The sequence below is a fragment of the Pteronotus mesoamericanus genome, unplaced genomic scaffold (assembly GCF_021234165.1).
Source record: "Pteronotus mesoamericanus isolate MK-2021 breed Mesoamerican mustached bat unplaced genomic scaffold, CSHL_Meso_final contig_50, whole genome shotgun sequence".
NCBI classification, from domain to species: Eukaryota; Metazoa; Chordata; class Mammalia; order Chiroptera; family Mormoopidae; genus Pteronotus; species Pteronotus mesoamericanus.
The window spans coordinates 39,518,832-39,543,637 of NW_026555186.1; the positions used below are offsets into that span (position 1 = coordinate 39,518,832).

The following is a 24,806-nucleotide window of genomic DNA, read 5'->3' on the forward strand; positions in this document are numbered from 1 at the left end:
AACCAACTTAAATCAGTCATCTCAACATTACAAAGCTTAACAGAGAACTCTAGAGTGGGAGATCTGTAAATGTTTCATTAAGTTCAAAATTTTTAACTTAAAATCTCCATGCTTTTTGCAATTCTGTAATGATTATTTCTACACTCAAATATTGATAAATTGAATTTTGAAATGTTAGAATATTAAGATGTCGAAAGTGTGTGATATATCAGGATTCTCATAGAGCTCAGTTTGTGCAGGAGAGGTGAATCAGCAAATATTTATTGTGCAGCTATTGCATGTTGGGTCTCTGTCATATACTGGGAAAATGCTGAGAAGGGCATAGACCCACAAGGACTCTATAGTCCTGTTGGGAAGTAAGAGTCTGGAATACACATAATAATGATAAGCAAGCAATATGTGAAATTTATAATTAAGTCTGAGTTTAGTGAGAGTAGCAATAGAAGTTCAGAAAGAAGAAGAGTAGAACAGGCTAGAGAATCCAAGGAAATCTTCATAAGAGAGGGGGAAATGTAGTTCTCTCAGAGTGGTTACACTTTGAACTTGTGAAATGAGGAAGGGAGGCCATTCTGGGTGAGGAGAACACCATAAAAGTTACTCTGGTGGTCATGCTCATTAATTATAGGGACACTACATGTTACACATGTGTTGCATTTCTTTAAATATAAGGGCATGTTAAGTCACATTTGGAATTTGAATGTTCATCTGAGAGTGAATATTCTTTGCTAAAAGAGGGGTTTGGGTGATGGATTAGAGGTGTGGACCAGTGGAAGAGAGGAAAGAGAGGTGGACAACTCCCTGATATTTGACGTTAAGGTCAGGGTAGTTGGGTGCAGGTAACAAGGAGGAAAAGCAGATCGCAGTACTGGTGATGGTTGTGGTGAGGAGACATGATGCAGAGATAGTCATTTCGATTTTGGACAATTTGCAGAGTTTCTGTGTGACATTTATGCCATATCTAATGGCAGTTGCTTATAAAGCTTTTCAGATTTAAAGGAGCTATCCAGACTATTAGGGAGAGGGTGTCGATGATAAGACAAAGGGCTTAGACAGAACCCTAGGAAATAATAATAATTGAGGGGCAGAAGGGGCTCAAGAAACCAGTGCAGGAGATTGAAACGGGATGGAGAATGAACAAGGAAGAAAATGAAGTTGCTAAGTTATTGATTGGTGCCCCTTTTCCATGTTTACTTTGTTGCCCTATGCAATTAAGACTTTTTTGTTTTCATATTTCTATTCTTTCAATTTTTGTTTTGTTTGTTTATCATAGTTGGAAACAGTGGAGTTGGTGAACATAAATCCTCCAATCCCACCTATCAGTCCTAGATTTGGGAAAATCCGAAATATTTCTTTAGTGGTTACTCCAGAGATTGCAAATGGAGAAATTGGCTTTATTAGCAATCTTCCAATCATTTTGCATGAACCAGAAGATTCTGTTGCTGAAGTGGTAAGTAGGCTTTCTTTTATCAGTGGGGCCTAATGAGTTTGAGATAATGTACAGACACTAATTATTTTTATAGGGTTAGTATAGAGATAACAGTGAGAAGCTTCACCATTTACAGCCAGCCTTCAATATGTAATTTGAAGTAAATAACTGATGAATGTGTGATTTGCCGTCATCTTTTTGCCGTAAGATAAAATTAGCATTTTATTTGCTTACAGCAAAAGTAGTATATTTTGATCTGGCTGCCTTTGGATAATGCTATGACATTTGACAGAGTGATGGCCAAAACATAATTTTTGGTGGGGGGCAAGTCACATATACCACGGGTACCTTTGACCTGTTCCATTTCTGAGAGCTGCTCATGCCTGCCTTGGGCAGGACAGGGATACTATGCTTGGTAGTGGACGTGATGGTGATAAGGTTGTGGAATGCCTAATCTTATGCATTCTGTACTATGCGTGTATGTGGGGAAATTATTGCATACACCCCCCACCCTGACATAATGACATGTTAACATATATAGCACCCTCCCGGAGCCCCCTACCCTGGTTGAATTTTCTCACCATCTACCTAGGACCTTCAGTCCTACCATCCCCTGAAGCATAGTCTGTCTCTAAGACCCTATCCAAGTCTCTCAACATTTTTGAATGATTTACATTGGTTTAAGGTTCAGATCAAGATTGAGGAAAGTTATTTATGATATCAAAGCTTCGTGTCAAAATATGGTGACCATAATTTTTTTTGTTTATGTATTTGATTCTGTATATTAGCAGAGAAGCTCCCATTTTCAAGATGGCTTTGATGTTTTTATATCTTCTAAAAAAAGTAAAAATAAAACAATTAAAAAGGATTTAGCTTGCTCTTCATGTGCATGGTTTTTACTCATTTCTCTTATAAAGCTGTGAATTTACCATTTTATATTTTTCTCTTGAGGGAAATTAGCTTTTGGGGAAAGTTTTGGGCTCCAAGAGCTTTCATTCCTCCCCGCCTGGGAAACAGCAGAAGTAGTGCGAGTTTCCCTTTGTTCTCTTTGTCCCATCTACAGCTTGGGCCATGCCCACTCCCTCTGGTGATTTAAGGGTGAGCCCTCCGTTACATTTCCTGTTTTTCCTAAGAATCTTTGCCCTCTAGTCTCCCCGCCCTGACACACTGCTAGCCGAAATAGCAGAATTGTTAGTGAAGAAAATGTCTTCCTTTTTTTTTTTCTTTTCCCCCAAGATGGGCTGTGTTGAAGGGCAAAAAGCAAAGAGGGTATCTTATTTAAGAGTTTAAAAGGAATAGTGTATCTACAATTAAGTATTCATTTAAAAACTTCTTCATGACCTACAATGTCCTTTTATTATACATATTTAATGCATACTTAAATAAAACTGCCAGGTGCAGTTCATTTCAGCATTATTATAATAGTTCCATTTTATGTAGCTCCTACTGTGGAGAGGTATTCTAATCCTCACCACAAACTTGCAAAACATGGAACTACTAACTTCATTTCACATATACAGGAAATAGAGGTCAGAGAAATTAAGTGACTTGCTCAAGAAATCCAGAGCCATGATTTGAAAATCTGATTTTGTTTGTACTGCATTTATTGTATTGGTTAGAAACATTTCTTATTGTTACTTATGTTGTTATTTTCCTATATTGCTTCCTGTCCCTTTAGGATGCATTTTACATGACATATAACTTTCTCATTGTAATCACAAAGATTTATTTTTGTTTATATTGTGACATTGCATTGGTTCCTTTTTTTTTTTTTTTAAGAGAACCTCGGATGGAAATTTACTCTTCAACCAAATTGTTCCATGTTTTTCATCACTCTGTCTTTTAAGATATTTGTCTTTTTGTTAAGTCATCCCTAGTTAGGCATATTTTTTTTTGGTAGGGGCAATTTTGTTAATAATTTGATTAACAAAAACTAACATAATTCTATCAAATTATTTTCAAGCATAAAGAAAACGTTTGTGCACGTTTTTAATGTCATTTAATGGTTCACTTTTCTATGCAGAATACATGTATTTACATAATAACGTGAACGCAGTCAGTGAAAAGCTTATATAATTTGTGACGATATAAGAAATTGTTTTGTTTTGTTTTTATAAGGTATACATACCCTTACATCGGGATGGGACTGATGGCCAGGCTACTGTCTATTGGAGTTTGAAGCCCTCTGGCTTTAATTCAAAAGCAGTGACCCTGGATGATATAGGTCCCTTTAATGGCTCTGTGGTATTTTTATCTGGGCAAAGTGACACAACAATCAACATTACTGTCAAAGCTGATGACATACCGGAAATGAATGAGACGGTAACACTTTCCCTAGACAGGTAATAACGCATTTAGGTAAAATAATGTTTATATTTTTGAATTCTCAGAGGTAATTTTGTTTTTTTGTTTTAATTCTTTACTCCATATAAAGTAAAAAAAACCCTAAGAGATAATGTTATGCCAGATCTCTGACCGTTCCATTGTTTGTTGGTGGCTTCTGGTTAGAACGTAAATGTTTTGACATTGTGAACTTTTACCCTGCTATTCATCTTGAGGAACGATTTCGTAGAGAATTTATAGAAAGTTTAAGAGAAATCTTAAGCACAGCTAATATGTTGTTATATTAAAAAATAGGCAGCAACAAATCTAAAATGTTAGGTTAAACAAACAGCTCTGTTGCCTTCATTTTCAACAGGGGAGAGGATTAGAGCTCTTTTGAGTGAGTTAAGGAAACTTAATCTTCATATAATGAAATTCTATATTTTTCATGGAATTTAAACATTAAATAATACTTACATTCCAGAGAATCAAAAATAATACAAATTTAAGGGTTATTTTTCCTTACTGTAAGTATCCACTTAACATTTCTCTGTGAGTAGTTTATGTTAAGAAAAGATCACAGTCATCATAGAGATATTTTTCAATAATTCAGAATGCCTTTCAAAAGGAAAAAAAATAACTTTAATTGATGTTAATGAAAAAATCAAAATGAAGTTTATTTACTATAGTTCTCTTTATATTAAAGTTGTTAACATATTAAAGTTAATGTGACTTGAGGGTTTTGAAAAATTTATATTTTTAAAGAGTAAAATTTACAGATAAATTTAATAGGCATTATTTTGTACTATATTAATCAGGATTAAAATAGTAATTACTTTATGTGACCCCTGTTCCTCTCTATACTTTACTATCAGCCTCTTAAGGTTTTTCTTTGAAGGTGTTTTGTGGAAACATATTTCATAAACCTGATGAGTAGTATTTTGTTTTTTTTATGAGAAAGGAAAATACAGAATATAGGGAACAAGTTTATTGAATGTCTGCTGTTCATCTGGTTTGCTTTCACAACCATATTATGCTTACTTTCAAAAAGTAAAACAAAACAAGGACAAAACAAAAAAGCAGAATAGATACAAAATACACACACTGTCCAAATAACTTATGGTTTTAACATACATTTTACATTAAATTGTAAGGAAAGGTATTTCTTATAAAAGAAGTCAGTGAAATATAATGAAATGTAAACTGTAAGTCATCATTTCTTCACTTATGTGCTTTTTTTCTTTAAGCTAGGTTTGAGTACTGACTAAAGCAATGGACAATCTTAAAAAAAAGCTAAAGAAAAATGAACAGCAATTAAAAATCAAAGATGTAGCAATCCACAGAAACTTGTGATTTCAGCTGAGAGTTTCTGTTGTGAAATAACTGTTTGAAGAATGATTGAAATTTTACCTCTGCAAGTTCATAGTGACTATTCTTCATATTCTTTCAAAACAGTCATTTTAACCTTATCATGTAAATCTTTGAATTAATTAAATAAAAATTTTATGTTTTTTTCTCTTCCTTTTCTATGGGTAAAAAACAGTTCACAACGAAGTACAAATACTAGGGTAGAGAATTTCAGAAATCATTGGCTTTTCTCTTTGAAATAAAAGATGTTAGTTCAAATTTATACTAAAATGTTTTAATTCAAATAGTAACTAATGCATACTTGTATTATCTCAATTGTGCATGAACAAGAATGAGCTAATTACATTTGAGTGTTCAAGACATTTCTATCTAGTTAAATAAATGTGAGAATAAAATGTGACTTGAAATAATATAGTTTACCAAAACTTCCATCTCAGTTTTGCAAATTTTTAAAAAGACTAAAATAAAAGAATCAATGAATGCTATGTGAGTGTAGTAAGTTATAATGTTGCAACAAAAAATCAGTACTATTGTATTTACAGTCTACAGTTTTAATGTGAAATTCAAATGCAAATTTTCTGTATTTCAACTAAATATAGATAAAAGTTTTCCTGGTATTGAACAATTTATAATGTTTTTAATATCATACTAGTTAAAAATATTTTTAATTTTCCTCAAATCAATGACCAATTTTATTATACCAAATAAAAAAATTTTTGGTATATATGCTTGTTTATAGTGTCATTTGACTTTAAAAGTGAAGCAATAGGTTTCTATATTTTGATGTGTTTTTCAATGCTATTTGAAAGTGTACTACATTGGGGATTTGGAAAAATGTTTAGATTTCCTGAAACAAAATTATGTTTAAGTAATATTTGTCATAGTAAATGATATAATGAGATGGCTTCTTGTAAATGATGAGAGGTATATTTTTCTTTGCTTATGGAGTTTTAATTTTTTCCAAGCACAACTGGCTTTAGATCTGAGAATGGAGGTTTTTAATTTTTTTTTAAACCTAATTAAAGCTGCTAAGCAATTATAAGCTGGGCTGAATGAAATTTGCTCAGCTGCTGCATGCACAGCGCTTGCCAGGCCCCAGCGCCGCGGTGCAGGCCTGGGAAGGAATGTCCTCAATGCGGCTTGCATGCTGGCTGGCCATGGGGTCATCTTCCCTAAGTGGGAACTGCTGAACCCCTTGCTAGCATTTGTCAATAGCAAAGAATCCAGTGTGCAGGGTTCCCATAAAGTGCACATTACTAACTCACAGGGGAAAAAGAAGAAAGGCTTTCTTTAGCTTTATTTTTACCTTGCCATTCTAAGTTTCTAGCAATATTAGTGAGATTTTGGCAAATGATGTCTGTCTCCCTTTTCCCTTCCCACCTTCCCACGCTTCTTTGTGTGTTGACAGAGTAGAAACTGAAAGGTTTGTCGTATATTTTGGGTAAGTGTACAAGATAATGCCTGGTTTTTGTGATTCAACATTTTGCTTTGCAAGCCATTTTTATGGATACAGCTGCTGTTCTGCATGACCACGGGTTTTGAGAAATTCTGCTTGTTCACCTGCCTCTGCATGCTTTGTGTGTACATTCATTTCTTCATAAGGGGACCTAATATGAAGTCTTTTTTCTGAGTTTTACATTATGAATGCCTTTGAGATAATCTGATAAAAAGTTTGACAATTAATGTATTTACATATGAGGAATTAAAAATTTTAAGTTTCCTTATAGTTTACACATAGTGTAGGAAAAAGTTATTATACTGTGTTGGTGAAATTCTCACTTAACATCTTTATGAATCCTGTAGTTTAACAGAGAATTTGCAATCAAAACTCCCACCTCTTCCATTGGTTTGCATCCAAGCAATTTCTGCCTATATTTTCTCAGCTGTATAACGAACTTTTAAAAAAAAATTTTTTAAGAGTAGCATATTTTAAGAAAGCTAAAAAAATTTTTTGTTTGATGCTCCAAATGGGTTTCTATATTTTATATCATGATCCAGTTTTCCTGTCTCCTAGCTTATGCAGACACAAGAAATTTTAATTGATAAAAATATTGATGTGAATGAAATATGGGCAAATTTGCTATGAAGATCATATGACTTCATTAGCAATGTAACACATAACTGTCTTATTGCTTCGACTAATCCCTCTTGTGGCCACTAGTATGCTAGATATTGGTTGTCAAATTTCCAAAAGCTAGAGAAGGATGTTAATTCAGATTCTTATTACATAGGAAGTAAGCTGTCCTTTCTACATATTAATTGTGGCTTCATTGTGATTCTGGTCTGTTCAAGAGTACTTTTTGGTTCAATAGAAAGTGACATTTGGAAAGGTTTAGAGCAGCTTGCAGGATTGAGAATTCTCAAAGAGCATGCAGGCTTTTAAACCCTCAGAGCCTTGTAGTCTCAGTCCCTTTGATCATTCTAATAATACACTGAACATAAAAACCAGAAATAAAAAACATCTTGCTTTAATATGTATTTTTGAGATATGTATAGGAATTGTTATAACATGTCATGCATATAAGATCCATTTGATTCCACTTTTATATGCACTACATTTAATGTATGAGATTAAAATTGAGGAAATAGAAACATATAGAAGGCCAAAAAAGATTTCTAAAATCTAATCACAATTTTGTTTTTGATCTATGCATCCACATAATTATCCAATTTCTATTCAGTTAGTATAATCTTATGTAATTAATCTTAAAAGAAATCCAAGTATATGTAAAGTTAAAACAATTTTAAACATATTTTTATTTTTATTTTTTTATTTTTTTATTTTTTATTTATTTATTTTTTTTTATGATTTTATATTTTTTTGGTGTGTTGGTTTCTTCATTTACATTGAATCTTTCCACCTTAAGTTCTATTATGTTTGATATTAATATTGCTAGAGAAACCTTCCTTCAGTTAGTGTTTATATGGTATATCTTTTTCTATTTATTTTCTACCTATCAATCTCTTTATGCTTGAGATTATGACTTCTTTAAAGGACATTGTGGTAGTTTGTCTTTTTACTTTTGCAAACTGAGACTCCCTTTCATCTATTTTTATGATGACTAACCTATTTGGATTTAATTTCTAGCATCTACTTTTTGTTGTTATTCTTATTTATAATTAATTTCTCTTGATTTGTCTTTCCCCTTTCCTATCATGCTGATATTCTCAATTTGCCCTTTAGATGTACCCTCCACCTCACTCTGTGCCTCAGGGACTAATTTCAAAGGGCTGCCAACATTGCCCCCCAGCTCTTTGGTGCTTGATTAGGTTGGGCCAATGTAAGCCCCAGCATATTGGAAGAGAGGTGGAGAGAAAGGTTGGGCTATTGATTCCACTAGCTCCCTGTTACAGGTTGTATTCCTCTAATAGAGGCCACAGCTCATGTCAGGAGGCCTTTTTTTTTTTTTTTTTTTGAAACTTTGACTTTACATTTTATTTTTTTTTTATATATTTTTTTTTTATTAATTTATTTACTTTTTAAATACATTTGTCTCTGCCTTCCCCCCCCCCTTTCCCTTGCCCCCTCCCCCCTCCCCTCCCTCAGCTCTTCCCCTTTGGTTTTGTCCATGAGTCCTTGCTATATGTTCCTTGACTTTCCCCTTCCCTTCCCTTTCCCTGCCCCCCCCTTCCCTCTTGTCTCTGTTGATTTCTTTTCCTTTCAGTGTTGCTGGCCATATTTGCCTTGCTTCTTTGCATTGTTGGTTAGGTTCCGCTTATAGGTGAGATCATATGGTATTTGTCTTTCGCCCCCTGGCTTATTTCGCTTAGCATGATGCTCTCCAGTTCCATCCATACTGTTGCGAAGTTTAGTACTTCTTTTTTTCTTTCTGCTACGTAGTATTCCATTGTGTGTATGTACCATAATTTTTTTGATCCAATCATCTACTGATGGGCATTTAGGTTGCTTCCAACACTTGGCTATTGTAAATTGTGCTGCTATGAACATTGGGGTGCATAGGTTCTTTTGTATTGGCGTTTTGGTGTTCTCAGGGTATAGTCCCAGCAGGGGAATCGCTGGATCAAAAGGCAGTTCCATTTTCAGCTTTCTGAGGAAATTCCACACTGCTTTCCATAGTGGCTGCACCAGTCTGCATTCCCACCAACAGTGGACTAGAGTTCCCTTTTCTCCACAGCCTCGCCAGCACCTGTTGTTTGTGGATCTGTTTATGATGGCCATTCTGACCGGTGTGAGGTGGTACCTCATGGTGGTTTTGATCTGCATTTCTCTAATGGCTAGTGATGCAGAGCATCCTTTCAAATGCCTCTGGGCCCTCTGTATCTCCTCCTTAGAAAAGCATCTGCCCAGGTCCTTTGCCCATTTTTTGATTGGATCGTTTGTCTTCTTGGAGTAAAGTCGAGTGAGTTCTTTGTATATCTTGGAGATCAAACCTCTATCTGATGTATCATTAGCAAATATATTTTCCCAAATGGTTGGCTCCCTTTTCATTTTGCTGATGTTTTCTTTAGCCGTGCAGAAGCTTCTTATTTTGATGAGGTCCCACTTGTTTATTCTTTCCTTTATGTCCCTTGCTTTAGGAGACATATCAGTGAAAAAATTGCTGCGTGGGATATCTGAGAGTTTCCTGCCAATGTTCTCCTCTAGGACTTTGATGGTGTTGCGACTTATATTTAAGTCTTTTATCCATCTTGAGTTTATTTTTGTGTATGGTGTCAGCTGATGATCCAATTTCAATTTTTTGCATGTAGCCATCCAGCTCTCCCAACACCATTTGTTGAAGAGGCTGTTATTACTCCATTTTATGCTTCTGCCCCCTTTGTCAAATATTAGATGTCCATAGAGACCTGGGCTTATTTCTGGGCTTTCTATTCTGTTCCACTGGTCTATGGGTCTGTTCTTGTGCCAGTACCAGATTGTTTTGAGTATAGTGGCTTTGTAGTAGAGTTTGATGTCCGGTATTGTGATCCCTCCTACTTTGTGTTTCTTTCTCAAAATTGCTGCAGCTATTCGAGGTCGTTTATGGTTCCATATAAATTTTTGAAATGTCTGTTCTATTTCTGTGAAATACGTCATTGGTATCTTAATAGGGATTGCGTTGAATCTATAAATTGCTTTTGGTAGTATGGACATTTTAAGGATATTAATTCTTCCAATCCATGAGCACGGTATATGCTTCCATTTATTTGTGTCTTCCTTAATTTCTTTTTTCAATGTTGTATAGTTTTCTGCATACAGGTCTTTTGTGTCTTTGGTTAAATTTATCCCTAGGTACTTTATCTTTTTTCGTGCTATATTGAATGGTATATTTTTTCTGATTTCTTCTTCTTCTATTGCATTGCTGGTGTACAAAAACGCCTTTGATTTCTGAATGTTGACTTTGTATCCTGCTGTTTTGCCAAATTCACTTATTAGGTTGAGGAGTTTTTTGGTAGAGTCTACAGGGTTCTCTATGTACACTATCATGTCATCTGCAAACAATGATAGTTTTACTTCCTCCTTTCCTATTTGGATGCCTTTTATCTCTTTCTCTTGTCTGACCGCTGTGGCTAGGACTTCCAATACGATGTTGAAAAGAAGCGGTGAGAGCGGACATCCTTGGCGTGTTCCCGATCTTAGTGGGAAAGCTTTCAGTTTTTGCCCGTTGAGTATGATATTGGCTGTAGGTTTTTCATATATGGCCTTTATTACGTTGAGGAATGCCCCATTGATTCCCATTTTGCTGAGTGTTTTGATCATAAATGGGTGCTGTACCTTGTCAAATGCTTTTTCTGCATCTATCGAGATGATCATGTGGTTTTTGTCTTTTCTTTGATTTATGTGGTGTATCACGTTTACTGATTTGCGTATATTGAACCATCCCTGCATGCCTGGGATGAATCCCACTTGATCGTGATGGATAATCTTTTGAATGTATTGCTGGATGCGGTTTGCCAATATTTTGTTGAGGATTTTAGCATCTATGTTCATCAGCGAAATTGGCCTGTAGTTTTCTTTCTTTGTAGGGTCTTTATCTGGTTTGGGGATCAGGGTGATGCTGGCCTCATAGAAGGAGTCTGGCAGTCTTCCCTCCTTAAACATATTTTTAAATACATCTTACCAATTAGTTTTTCTAAGACTGGAAACAAATCAGTAAATTTGGTACTTAATAAAACTACAATATATTTACAGCTTTTAGTTACTATGTTCTTGATGTATATATGCCGTTTTCATTTCAGTCAGCTATGAAGGATGTAATGAATTTAGAAACAGAAGTTTTCTCATAAACGTTATGAGTAAAATTGTTTTGCTCTTAAGTGATTTTAATAAACTTAAATTCAATTTAAGTTGGTTAATCTTCTAATAACCTTTATATCCATTATCTGAAAGTGTTATGAAGACTCCTTAGAGCCCTACAAAATTCAGAAGACTATAGGTAGTGGGTTTCTCTTCCCCTTCTTACTTCTTCAGGGTCAATGTGGAAAATCAAGTGCTGAAATCTGGGTATACCAGCCGTGACCTTATTATTTTGGAAAATGATGATCCTGGGGGAATTTTTGAATTTTCTCCTACTTCCAGAGGACCCTATATTATAAAAGTAAGTTGAAAGAAACTTCAATCTATTCTGTACTCAGAACTTCAGAAGGATTGTAACAGACATGAATCTTTGTGGATGACGACAATAATGATGATGATGATGATGATTATTATTATTTAGGAAGGAGAATCTGTAGAGCTCCACATCATTCGATCCAGGGGAGCTCTTGTTAAGCAGTTTCTACGCTACTGGGTAGAGCCAAGAGATAGCAATGAATTCTATGGAAACACAGGGGTACTGGAATTTAAACCCGGAGAGAGGGAGATCATAATCACCTTGCTGACAAGATTGGATGGGATACCAGAGGTACAGGATATTATTTTTTTCTTTGTGCTTTCTTGGAAAGTTGATAGTATCTAGTGTATTATTAAATATAAACATTTTGAACACTGATGAGACAGGAAAGGAAGTGAGCAAGAATGGATTGAGAAGTACTTGTGGTTGAAAAAAGGAAAAAACAAAGCTTAAAAAGCAAAGTCAGTCATTCAAATTTGAATGATGTATGTTTGCTCCACAAAAAGAAATACCAAATAATATGAAACTTGGTGTGTGTGATCAGTGTTCATCACCATTCCGTTCTATGTCTTATTTTATGTCATTTGCATTGACTGCAACTTTTAATGATACGGTTTTGAACTAAACTTTTTCTTAAAATTACTTTTTTAAAGGAAATGCATTTAAGTTTTATATTAAGGGGAGCAGGCATAGTTCCATTATGTTTACACACTCATGCTTATATAGCTTTTAAATTAATTTTATTGTTTTACTCTCATTAGTTTAAATGACTAGATTCATCAGTGATAAGGTGTAGTCTTCTTACTATTTCAGAGCAGTGTTACTGTTTATCTTTTCCCTTTTTTGGATAATGTACACTTATATCTGATGTCTGTTCTTGAGTGATGGGAGAATGTTAAAAATTTTAAAGGAATAATATCAGCTCTTTTGTCCTTTGAGTGAGTTATGTGTTTCTAAAAAAAATTGACTGTACTAATATCCTTGAATATATATATATTTATTTGCTCTGAAAACTTCAGATTTGTATTTTTCCTAATTTGACATGTTCATTTTAGTTGGATGAGCACTATTGGGTGGTCCTCAGCAGCCATGGTGAACGGGAAAGCAAGTTGGGAAGTGCTACCGTTGTCAATATAACAATTCTAAAAAATGACGATCCTCATGGGATTATAGAATTTGTTTCTGATGATCTAATTGTTACGATAAATGAAAGTAAAGGAGACGATATCTATAGTGGTAATTTATTTTGCTTTTTATATTCTATTACTGTTTACTGAACAGGACATTAATAATTTTTAAATTAATTTCTTTAGCAGGTAGTTATTTTTAGTTGTCTGTCTCAGAAATGGCATGGAGTGCAGAAATTGGTATTTTTAATACCATATTTAAGATTGCTATTTTTGTTTCAAAGATAGTATTGTGATGATACTGATGATTTCAGTTATACTTTGATTTCAGTTAACCACATGTGGTAGAATTCAGGCACTCAAGAATGAGTTGAATCAAGTAAAAGAAATTTTAAAACTGAGAGCTACTGCTAGGGAACTCTTGTAGTGGTCTGAAATGAGAAGTGGTTTATAATCACTTTTGAGTATGCAGCTTCCTTTAGCTACAAATGTTCTGAATATCCCCATAGGACTTTGTGGTAGGTGTATCTAATGCATCACCATTTTGTTCTGAATGCTGAATGACTTTTAAAATCCCAACTGTGACAAATGATTGAGTCCATTTGTTTTACCAACCATACACCTACAAAGTGATTAGTAGGCTGAGGCATTTTTATATGTACCTTGGAGGCTATGCTAAGCAAATAATTGGCTTTTATTAAAAAGAAGTCTTATTTTCAATTTTGCTTATTTGAACAATTTCTTTACTCATCATTTTAAAATTAATATATACTCACATATATTATACACATTTGTATTTTACAGCAGTTTATGGTATAATAAGAAATCGAGGCAACTTTGGTGATGTTACTGTATCATGGGTGGTTACTCCAGACTTTACACAAGATGTATTTCCTGTCCAAGGGACTGTTTTCTTTGGAGATCAGGAATTTTCAAAAAATATCACCATTTACTCCCTTCCAGATGAGGTAAGTGCTGCATATACAATTCTCTTTACATGTCATTGCTTAATAACTTTCTTAAATGATTAAATATCTGATAACATTTTATTGTGAATATATTGAAAAAGCACTCAGGTATGATAATGTATTACTGTAAGCTAAAGGAGAGTCTTTTTGGTTTTTCTGAAGGCATTTTTAGCTCTTAGAACTGATAACAGCCAGTGACACTGCGTAGGTGTCAATTATCAGGGAGTCATTGTTGGGGGAGAGGTGAAGTGCTTACCTGTGCTTAGGCCTTTTAAAAACAAGGGTGCCATGGTGCCATCTACCAAGCATCCCACAGTGCATCCTCAGAATCAGATTGTGGACCGGATGGATCATGGTGGGTCCAGCGTGGTGTTCATCTTACTGGTAATGAGAGAAAGAACTCAGTAACAGTGGGAGTGGACCTTTCTGAGGGGAACTGCATTTACAACAGTTGTAGAAACCTATCTCCTTTACTGCCAACTTTTCAAAGATAGTATTGTGATGATACTGATGATTTCAGTTATACTTTGATTTCAGTTAACCACATGTGGTAGAATTCAGGCACTCAAGAATGAGTTGAATCAAGTAAAAGAAATTTTAAAATTTCTTTTAAACAAAAATAGCAATCTTAAATATGGTATTAAAAATACCAATTTCTGCACTCCATGCCAACGTGAGAGACAAAAATCCAACACTGTTTTACGATGTGCAGAAGTCCAGCTCATGTGGATGAGCTGAAAGAGAAACAGGGTCCATTTGGGCACTCATATAGGCTCAGAGATATGGGCAGCCTCATCTCGCTAAGACATGGGAATGAGGTCTTTATGACACACTTGGGTGAAACCTGAGTAACGTTTGTAAGTAGCCTTTGAGAGCTAGCTGAGCTTTTGTTAATATTATGAACTCCACTCTAAGTATGTCCAAAAGTTATTTTTCTATTCCATTTTTTCTTGTAAACAACATACATCCCATTTTTGTAAAGAAATAATAAGTTTTTATTTTTAGCTTACGTAAGGCAAAATATCTATTTACATTAAATTTTATAGTGAGTCAAAATAAAGTCACTGTTTGGCTGAATGCTCATGAAAATTCTGGGGATGGGGTCTAAGTCCTACTTAAGTAGTTTAGGGTGGTTTGCGTCAGAAAAGGAAATGAACATTAGCACTGTTATCAGTAGAGCTATATGTTTTTAAAAAGGTAAAAATAATTTAGGAATATGCAGTGTCCATCACAAATAACACCACCTTTCTATTACAAAATATTCTATTACAAAATCATAACCATGTGATTCTATAATGTAACAACACACTCAAGCACACCATATGACAATTTAGGTGAAGTGTTCAAATTAAAACTATAAATTACTACATCCCTATTATTACCCTACCAACCACACTCAAGCAGGTGTTACTTCTGTTGGGTCCTGTATAATGGAATTATTTGTACAAATCACCTGACTTAAAACATGTGTAACATTTTTCAAAAGATTCCAGAGGAAATGGAGGAATTTACCATTATTCTACTTAATGCCACTGGAGGAGCTAAACTAGGAAATAAGACTACTGCAACTCTGAGGATTAGAAGAAATGATGATCCCATTTATTTTGCAGGTGGTATTGCTATTTTTTTGAGTTTACATCTTTCTTGAACAGTATATGTGTGCATTTTCAATTATATTTTAACGGGACATTTTTAAATATGATTTTATAATTTGTTAGAATGATCATTTGATTTTTTTTGACATTTTAAAAAATACTTTTAAACATCTTCTGAAGGAAAAAAATAGTAAGTACCGTTTTGTTAGTGTTGTTCTCCCCCCCACCTTCATATTCCAAGGTATTTTCTATCTTTTGTGCAAAAATGAGTGCTTTTCCATACAACCTCTTTCAATCCCCAGTGTAACCAATTCAGGCTCTGGGTATTGTACCTAATGGATGATCACTTACTATAGTAACTAACATTGAATGGACATATAAATCAAGGTTTCTCCATTTTTGCCACTTTAATGGTTTCTTTAGAACTGTCTTTGGCACCTGAGACATCTTTTATTTCTACTTGTGCAATTTAATTGGGTCTAAATCTTTCTTAAGCCCATTTTGCAAGATGTTTAATGTACAGTTGCAGGAATCTTTTAAACCTCTTGCATTTTACTGATTCATATTCTTAACCTTTGGTTAATATGTACTTACTTAGTTTGTCTTTTGATCAGCCTTCTGCAAACTGCTGTGGCAAAATTAAAACATGAGATATCTGGGCCTTTTCTCAAGGAACTTAGAGTTTAAATTTGGAAATGAGGTATATGAAATAGTAGGCAGAGGATTTCAGATCCTATTTAAGTTACCAAAAAACTGGGCTTTAAAGACAATGGATTCTGTAGGACTTAGGGCAAGAGGAAGACCATTGGCTAGAAGTAATCAAAGGTGGCCTCACAGAGGATTTGGGACCAGAGGTAAGTCTTTAAGCAAAGACATGTTGGAGGGCATTTCTTGTGGGGGCAGGAAGAAACATAAAGTGACCAGAAAACATGTAGATTAAATATGAAAAGCTCATATGTTCCTTCTTTATGAATATTTTAGAACCTCGCGTCGTGAGGGTTCAGGAAGGTGAATCTGCTGACTTCACAGTTCTCAGAAATGGATCTGTGGATGTTGCCTGCACTGTCCAATATGCAACAATGGATGGGAAGGCTACTGCAAGAGAGGGAGACTTTGTTCCCATTGAAGGAGAAATGCTTGTTTTTGAGGTTGGAAGTCGAGAGCAGAGAATATCTGTATTCATTAAGGAAGATGATATCCCAGAAACAGATGAAACCTTTTATGTAATCCTCTTTAATTCAACAGGTAAATAAACTGTATTTTTATGGCTGATCTGTTGTTTCAGTGCTTTTATTAAGGTGACATTAAGTGCTACTGTCTAGTAGCCAAATAATACGTAATCATTATTTGTGACTGTTTAGAGCAAAATTGTTTCCTTGCTTTCTTGAGGGATGGGGTAAGGAATATGTGTGTTGAACCTCCATGTATCTGGTATACTCAATGGCACTATTTGTAATCTTTTTTCGCAATATAGCACACATAGAAAATAATGATTTTATGTAAGAAATAAAAATCTTCTAGCTGAAGCTGTGCTAAGCTTTGTCTAGTCAACCAGAGGCTTAGGGCATCAAGGATTCTGTAACCCCTGCTCTTCTAGCAGGGTGCTGGGCATACTCTAGGTCACTGAACCCAACCAGTTGTTTGATAATTCTTTGAAGCTCTTAATCACAATGAACGACAATTTGCAAAGGGGAAAAAATCGGCTCTTCATTCTTCTTCGTACTGTAAATGAAGTAGGATGTTTTGACCCCAGTATTTGGGCCCTGCGAAGGTTTTGACTCCACCTTTCTTAAGTTTGAGGAGCTGTGACATTTTAAAATATTTATTTTATTAATTTAAGACTACAAAGAACTACTTTTTTCCTGAACCTTTTGAGAGTAAATTGAAGACATGGCTCTTCATCACCCCTGAAAACATTGATTTTTTTTTTTTTTAACAAATAAAGACATTCTCCTGCATAACCACAGTATGACCATTAAAATCAGGAAGTTAATGTTAATACAGTCATTGCCTCAGATCCCATTCAAGTTTCTCCAGTTGTCCCAATTATATTCTTTCTAGCAAAATGATCGTTTCCTGAATCATGTATTGTTTTTGATTGTCATGTCTCTTTAATCTTTTCAGTCTTGAGTAGTTCCTCAGTCTTTCCTTGACTTTTATGATCTTTAGAGTATGGAAGACTGTAGACTAGTTAAATGTTCCTCATTTTGGGATTTGTTTAAAGTTTCATCATTATTGGATTCAGGTTTCGCATCCTTGGCAGGAATTTCACAGAAAGTGGTTCTGTGCTCTTAACATTTCTCTGCAATTGGCACATGATTTTGTCTTGTCCCTTTACTGCAGTGTTCACTTTGACCAAAATTTAGGTGGTGACTGTCTGCCTTGTCTACTATACTTTTTCTTCTTTGTAATTAGTAGATTTTGTGAGGGAGATACTTTAAAATATGTAAACATTTTGTTACTCATCACACTTTCAATTATTACATTGATATATTTATCAGTATGGACTTATAGTTTCTATTTAATGCATTGGGTTTTGTTTTGCGTCATTCTTTGTTTTGATGGTCAAATGTCCTAGATTTGGCCATTTGTACCCTGTTCCAGGTGACTTCTTTTTCTTTTTGCCATGTCTCTGTGATTATTTGAACATTTTCTTCTTTCTGGCACAGCAAGATGTTCGAAACTCATCTTGTATTTTTCCTTTCACAACTCTGAAATCGACTATTTCACCAGGAAACCCTGGTTCCTTTTAGTGAAGAATGTTATTTAGAAACTAGGATCTGGCACTAGGTATGCTGATTGTCACTGTGGGTACACTCCTTATAGGTCCTCTTAGTGTACAGCGACAGGGAATATATGTATGTAGGTATGTTTTTATGTATACACACATACTTTACATCTCTAGTTCTGTGTCCAACTATGTATATTGAAAACCATTAGTTCACACTGATATCTATCCAGTATCTCAGAGTTCATTCCAGTTTTCTCCCTCTCCATACTTGTTCCTCCCTTCTCTGATAGTGAGAAAGCCACCTGCTATTATCTTCAATATAGTTAGTAATTTGATCAATTCTCTCTGTATGTGTCCAATTACTTCTCCTATTCTCTTTCCACAATGGGATTGTCTTTCTTACCCCACTAGGGTTGAAGCTTCCTGCTCCACACCAGTCCCCTCCCTGCCATGTGGGTGCCCTCATACCCCACACACCCCATCATCCAGTAGCAAGCTCCTCTGCAATGGAGATGCCTTCCGCACCCTGCGTAAGCTCTAGCACCTTGTGCTGATCACTGTAGTGTCCTATCCTCCAAGGCAGTGTGAATGCCTCCTGTGTGCCTTGACTTGTGCTTTTTGGACTGAAATATTCAGAGAGGAAGAGGAAAAGAAAGAGAACACTTAATTTTTGTTTGTGCTGTTTCTCTATCATTCTTGCTGACTTGTCTCTCTTCTCCATTTGTATCTCTCTTCCTATTCCCTTTTCTCTCTTTCTCATTTTTCACATGACTTAAGTAAATTTTCAAAAAGTGTAAGTAGAAACTATCATCTGGTGAGAAAAAATTTGACTTCATACAATAATGGCCACAAAAGAAATCACACAGTTGCAAACAACATAGTCAGATCTTATGTAAACTAAACATATTTTGGTGAATCCAATCTCTATCCTAAAATTTAAATGAAAGACATTTCTACAGATAAAATAATTTCGGGGAAGTAAAAGTAGAGAACAGTTTTTGCTGTGAGGTATAGCAAGCTGATGAAGAAATGACTTTTTTTTAGTAAAGTTAATTCATTTTGTAAGCGGTATCATTGGGGAAATACATTTTTGGTTTTGAGAGAGTGAGAGAGCAAGCCTGCACAGGGTGTGATCGGGCCCTAGCCTGAGGTATGAAGGTATGGCCTCTGCATCTGTCTTGTGCATTTTTCTAAAAATGGTGACATCTGAGGGTCTAATGACTTGAGCTGTGGAGACTTGGATTACAAAAATTTGTGCTCTAGAATTTGTGCTTTTTCTATCCTTTCTTAGTTCTTTCTCTCTCTTTTCTCTCCTTTTTATGATGTCAGAACATTGAGGACCTGAGGGGATTGAGAATGGCAGAGCAGGAGGGACAGTTTACCTGATATGCCGGCTAGTGATGGCAGTGGGTGTTTTTGCCTGGTCATTACTGTTCATGGTATATGCCATGAGATGGAATTACTGGATCAGAGGGTTTGGCCATCTGTAGGGCCTTTGTTAAATATTTTCAGTTCCCTCTGAAGAAAAACAATGAGTTTTTAGCACCACTGGTGACATGTTGCATGACAGATGCATAAGATAGCAGAACCCTGCCCGAATTAGGTTTTATTTTTTTATTTGTTTTTGTTAGAGTTTATGATATTTTATGTTATTACTCTATATTGTCCGTATTTTCTATACAATGATTGGCCATTTTTTATGTTTTGTTTTCCTCTTTTCATCAGCTAATTAATAAGTAAGGTTGAGTACAGTTGCATATTTATATAAATTATTTTTAATGTACTGGTTTGCTCTACATATAATTTCTGTTTCTATAACTGTAGTTTTAGGCATCCTCATCTAATTTTGAAAACTTTATTTGTATCAGTTCCAGTAATACTGATGAGTAACTTCTGTGTACCAGTTACTGAACATCTGCCCTGCTGGGACATGGAATTGATTAAGCATTTGTCCAAGGAGTTTACAGGGAAATTGTGTGTGCATGTGTGTATACTAATGAAATGTAGTGATTGTTATGATAGACTGACAAAGTGTGAAGTGCTGTAGTGGCCCAGTGGAGATGCACTTAGTTTAACTTGGCAGTTCAAGGAAGAATTCCTGAAAGAGTTGTTGCTTGAGCTGGGTTCTGAGAAGTGATGAGAATTAGGGGAGTGAAGATGGGAAGGACTTTTGCTTGCATAGGGAACAGCCAGAACAAAGAGCTGTGTAACTCAGGGAAGTGATGAGAAGAGACCTAAAACATTGGCAATAAGTGAAAGAACTGGAGTAGAGAGGAATCTAATTTACTACCATAAAGATTTCTTTGTTCTAAGATCAGATCGAACTCTTGTTGCCTGAAGGCTGAGAATTAAAGGGAGACACTGAAGCCAGTGATTCCAATTAATATGGACAGGAGTAATTTTATGTTGTAGGTAATCCTTTCATTATTTGTCATGAAATGAAGAAATCTACATCAAAAATTTGAAATTTGATAAAGCTATGTTTTTGATTTCTAATTAAAGTATTGAAGTGATATTCTTATTGTGAAGAAAAGTATCTTGTACATTTTTCAATAAAGTAGTTCTTTTGTAATTAGACATTTCCTCAAAGACAAGTCGCATGAAACTTATTTAGGTATCACTCTCATTTATTTATGACTTTCAGTGAGGAAATTGCTGAAATTTGAATTTAATTATATTTATTAATTAAAATACTAGCTTAACAGGAAGTTAACTACTCTTTGTTATTTTGACTTTTCCATTTTTAATTTAGGTGATACAGTAGTATATCAACATGGAATAGCTACAGTGATAATTGAAGCTAATGATGACCCAAATGGTATTTTTTCTTTGGAGCCCATAGACAAAGCAGTAGAAGAAGGAAAGACTAATGCATTTTGGTAAGCATATCTGGATGAGGAAAAGTTCAAAATTGGGTACAATAAAATAAAATCTTCTGAAAATACTTATCTTTCAAAATGAAAACATTGGTTAAGGATTGAATAATTTCAGAGTTGGTAGCCTGAATGAATTGTAAACTTTTCTTTTGCTGTTGTCACTTGAAAAAAAAAATCACACTTTAGAGGGCAAGTAGAAATTACTCTCCTCAAATTCCTCACCCCAACTTCCATCCTTTGTCAGGACTGAGAAACTTAAATATCCAAGGTCTCCTGGAACTCCTCTCAAATGATATGTGACTATCCTCACTCTGTACTTTGCTTTTGAAGAACAGTTGCCAATTCTCATTTAATATTTTTTTCATTGGGCTTAGTATTTATCTTTTAGTTTGAACTTTGAAGACTATGACTTGGAAGATTGCTTCTCTTTATTAAAGTTCTTCATTATTCCCTTTCCATGAGATTTTTCATGGTTGCTCAGTGAGGACTGGTGGCTGCTTTATATTAGAGATGATAAATAGAACAAGCATGTTTCTGAGAAAATACAGAAAGCCTCCATTAGAGTTCGATTCACCTCTTATAAATATTTTATGAAAATTAATTTTCTTTAATTTACTATGCAGGATTGTGAGGCAGCGAGGACACTTTGGCAATGTGTCTGTGGCTTGGCAGCTGTTCCAGAACGATTCTGCTTTGCACCCTGGACAGGAGTTCTATGAAACTTCAGGAACTGTTAACTTTATGGATGGAGAGGGAGCCAAACCAATCATTCTTCATGCTTTTCCAGATAAAATTCCTGAATTTAATGAGTTTTATATGTTAAAGCTAGTAAATATTTCAGGTGATATGTTTTTCCTCTCTTATATTTTACCACTAAAATTTAATATTTTACATTAAAATAATTAGACCTATAGAAAAAAATACAGTTACTGAAGAAATAAGTGTATCTCAATAATCAAAATACTTTTTTTGATAGAAGTGTTTATAATGTTTATTTAGTGGTCTTAGCTTGTTTAAATTGTATGGATGGAGACTTACATTCATGTTCAAACTTGTAAATAGATGTTTTTACCCTCCCAAATATAGTGTCGCCAGCAAAACAATGGAAGTTATCAAAGAGATTTATGGTAGCTTAAAGATTGGTCATTTTTGAAACAATCAATTTTTCCATCACTTTTGGTTTTAAGCACAGGAATCAAACCTTACTAGCTAATATTCTCTTTTCAGGCTATCCTGGTTTTAAGTAAAGTTATGCTGAATACCAATGAAAATGTGGTAAAAGTTGTATGGTAACAGTATTGTTCATTGATGAACGAGTAAAGTATTTAACCAAAAGTTGCTATATAAACCTTTTGTCTTCACCTTAAGCTAGAGAGTACTTAAAATTCTGGTTTTTCATTTATTACAAATGTTCTCATTCTAGGTGGGTCTCCAGGTCCTGGGGGCCAACTAGCAGGAACCAACCTCCAGGTGACAGTAATGATTCCACTCAATGATGACCCATTTGGAGTTTTTATCTTGGATCCAGAGTGCTTAGAAAGAGAAGTAGCAGAAGATGTTCTCTCAGAAGATGACATGTCTTATATCACCAACTTTACAATTTTGAGGCAGCAGGGTGTCTTCGGTGATGTCCGTGTAGGTTGGGAAATACTTTCTAGTGAGTTGCCTGCTGGTTTGCCTCCAATGATAGATTTTTTGCTTGTTGGAATTTTCCCCAGCACTGTGCCTTTACAACCGCATATGAGACGTCACCATAGTGGAACAGATGCTTTGTACTTCAGTGGACTAGAGGGTGCATTTGGAACTGTTAGTCCAAAATACCATCCTTCCAGGAACAACTCAATTGCCAACTTTACCTTTTCAGCTTGGGTAATGCCCAATGCCAACACCAATGGATTTGTCATAGCAAAGGATGATGGTAACGGAAGCATCTACTATGGGGTGAAAATTCAAACCAATGAATCCCATGTGACACTTTCCCTTCATTACAAAACTTTGGGTTCCAATGCTACCTATACTGCCAAGACAACAGTCATGAAATATTTAGAAGAAAATATTTGGCTTCATCCTCTAATTATTCTGGATGATGGTATAATTGAATTCTACCTTGATGGAAATGCAGTGCCCAGAGGAATCAAGAGTCTGAAGGGAGAAGCCATTACTGATGGTGAGTGTTATCTTCACAACTAGGACAATGAATCTGAAATTTTTTATATTTGATTTTTTAAAAAGGCTAACAGGTATTTTAAAACATTCTTGTGTATTGGCTTAATTTGTTTAAGTAAAATTACGTGCCTTCCAAGTCAATAAATTCTGTGCTGAGCATTACAGAAAGGAATCAGGCAAAATCTTTGTCCTGGAGGTACCGGGAATAGGCTCGGGGAGAGAGATGTTAAAATGGATTACCTTAATACATTGTAGGGAGAAAGAAAAAATACAAAGGAGGAATATTTATTCCTCTTGTGGTAATGTGGGGTGGGGCATAATATTTCAGGTAGAGAAAAGAGCAAAGATGTAGAAATGTGAAACAGCATAGTCTATATGAGAACTGCTGCTAGCTCAGTATTGCTGAAGCTGGAGGATGATGAGGTTAAGGCTAAAGAGGAATCAGAAGAGAACTACTGTGAAATCTCTAGCAGTTACACGGGTTTAGAGTATAAGGGGTAATTTAGTAAATTCTGTGGAATGCTTTGAAGAGACAGTCTTTGTTGGCTTTAAGCTGGAGCCTGTGCTGTTTTCTTGAGAAACGCATGTGCATGTTTACACACAATATCGGTAATCTCCATTATAATCACCAGTTCCCTTTTAGCCCTTCCATCCTATGATTTGATTCTGTTTTTCACTTAGGAAGTAGAGCAGTCTTTATGTGGTTATCGCATAACAGAATATTTTCCTTCTGAACCTCCTGCATTTAGGGGTCTTACCCACTTCACCTAGTATTGCCATTTCTAAGAGCCTAAGAGTAGCTTTTCCTGTTTTTAATTTATGTAAATGGAATTGAGAAGTGCACATATTTTGAGTGGTGTTTTTGCTTAGTATTGTTTATCAGGCTCAGCCCTATTTTTTGCCTGTTGTAGATATTTCACTCTCATTACTGTAGAATCTGTCCAGAACCCCTGGAGCAGGCAGGGGACAACTGTGAAAATGGTCAGGATACGTGTGAACTGCCCTGAAAGAGTATCTGGGGGGTGACTTGTAAAAATGTCTTGATTGGTGATATTGATAAGAAATATTACTTGTACTTTCCCCCCAAATCACTGCCAAACTCTCATCTTAAACCGGTATCCTAGTTGGAGGGGAAATAAGTAAAGAAATAAGAACCGGTGAATTCCTGAAAAGGGATGTTATTCATATGTAGCAGTGTAGTTGGGCTGCATACTGTTAGTACTCAAGACTTGCTTATGTTGTTGTTCCCAGGAAGAAAAAAGAAGACTTCTTTTTTATTTCCATTGCATTGGTTTTATGGATAAAGAGTTTTATTTTGTCCATGAAATCTTATTTTTCTGTATTCTCTCAATTTTATTTAACTCAAGATGAATTTCTAACAGATCAAGCCTTGAAGTTTTCAAATAGTCATACTAAAGCTTTAAAATTGTGACCTGAATTAAATGTTTCCATTCTTAGAAATATCTATCCAAATACACACACGCACACACATACATATATATATACATACATACACATGTACAAAATATCTTAAATTTCAGTGATTACTGATTCATTTTTTAATCATAATAGAAAATGTTTATTTGATTATATTCTAGTTATACAAAAGCTTATAGAAACTTCTATCAAAGTTGCTTCACTGTCTGAGTCATACTTGTAATTCAGGACAGGATAGT

General features: G+C 35.0%; 1 protein-coding gene across 1 annotated transcript in view; it reads left to right on the forward strand.

Annotated features, from left to right (window-relative positions):
- ADGRV1 (adhesion G protein-coupled receptor V1) overlaps positions 1 to 24,806 on the forward strand; it is a 507,230-nt gene that overhangs the window by 79,314 nt on the left and 403,110 nt on the right. The window contains exons 10-20 of the mRNA XM_054578596.1: positions 1,271 to 1,447; positions 3,545 to 3,768; positions 11,526 to 11,652; positions 11,773 to 11,958; positions 12,723 to 12,903; positions 13,599 to 13,762; positions 15,249 to 15,372; positions 16,339 to 16,602; positions 20,841 to 20,967; positions 21,588 to 21,805; positions 22,388 to 23,131. Coding sequence (XP_054434571.1) covers positions 1,271 to 1,447; positions 3,545 to 3,768; positions 11,526 to 11,652; positions 11,773 to 11,958; positions 12,723 to 12,903; positions 13,599 to 13,762; positions 15,249 to 15,372; positions 16,339 to 16,602; positions 20,841 to 20,967; positions 21,588 to 21,805; positions 22,388 to 23,131 — 2,536 coding nt within the window. The remainder of the gene's footprint in view (positions 1 to 1,270; positions 1,448 to 3,544; positions 3,769 to 11,525; positions 11,653 to 11,772; positions 11,959 to 12,722; positions 12,904 to 13,598; positions 13,763 to 15,248; positions 15,373 to 16,338; positions 16,603 to 20,840; positions 20,968 to 21,587; positions 21,806 to 22,387; positions 23,132 to 24,806) is intronic.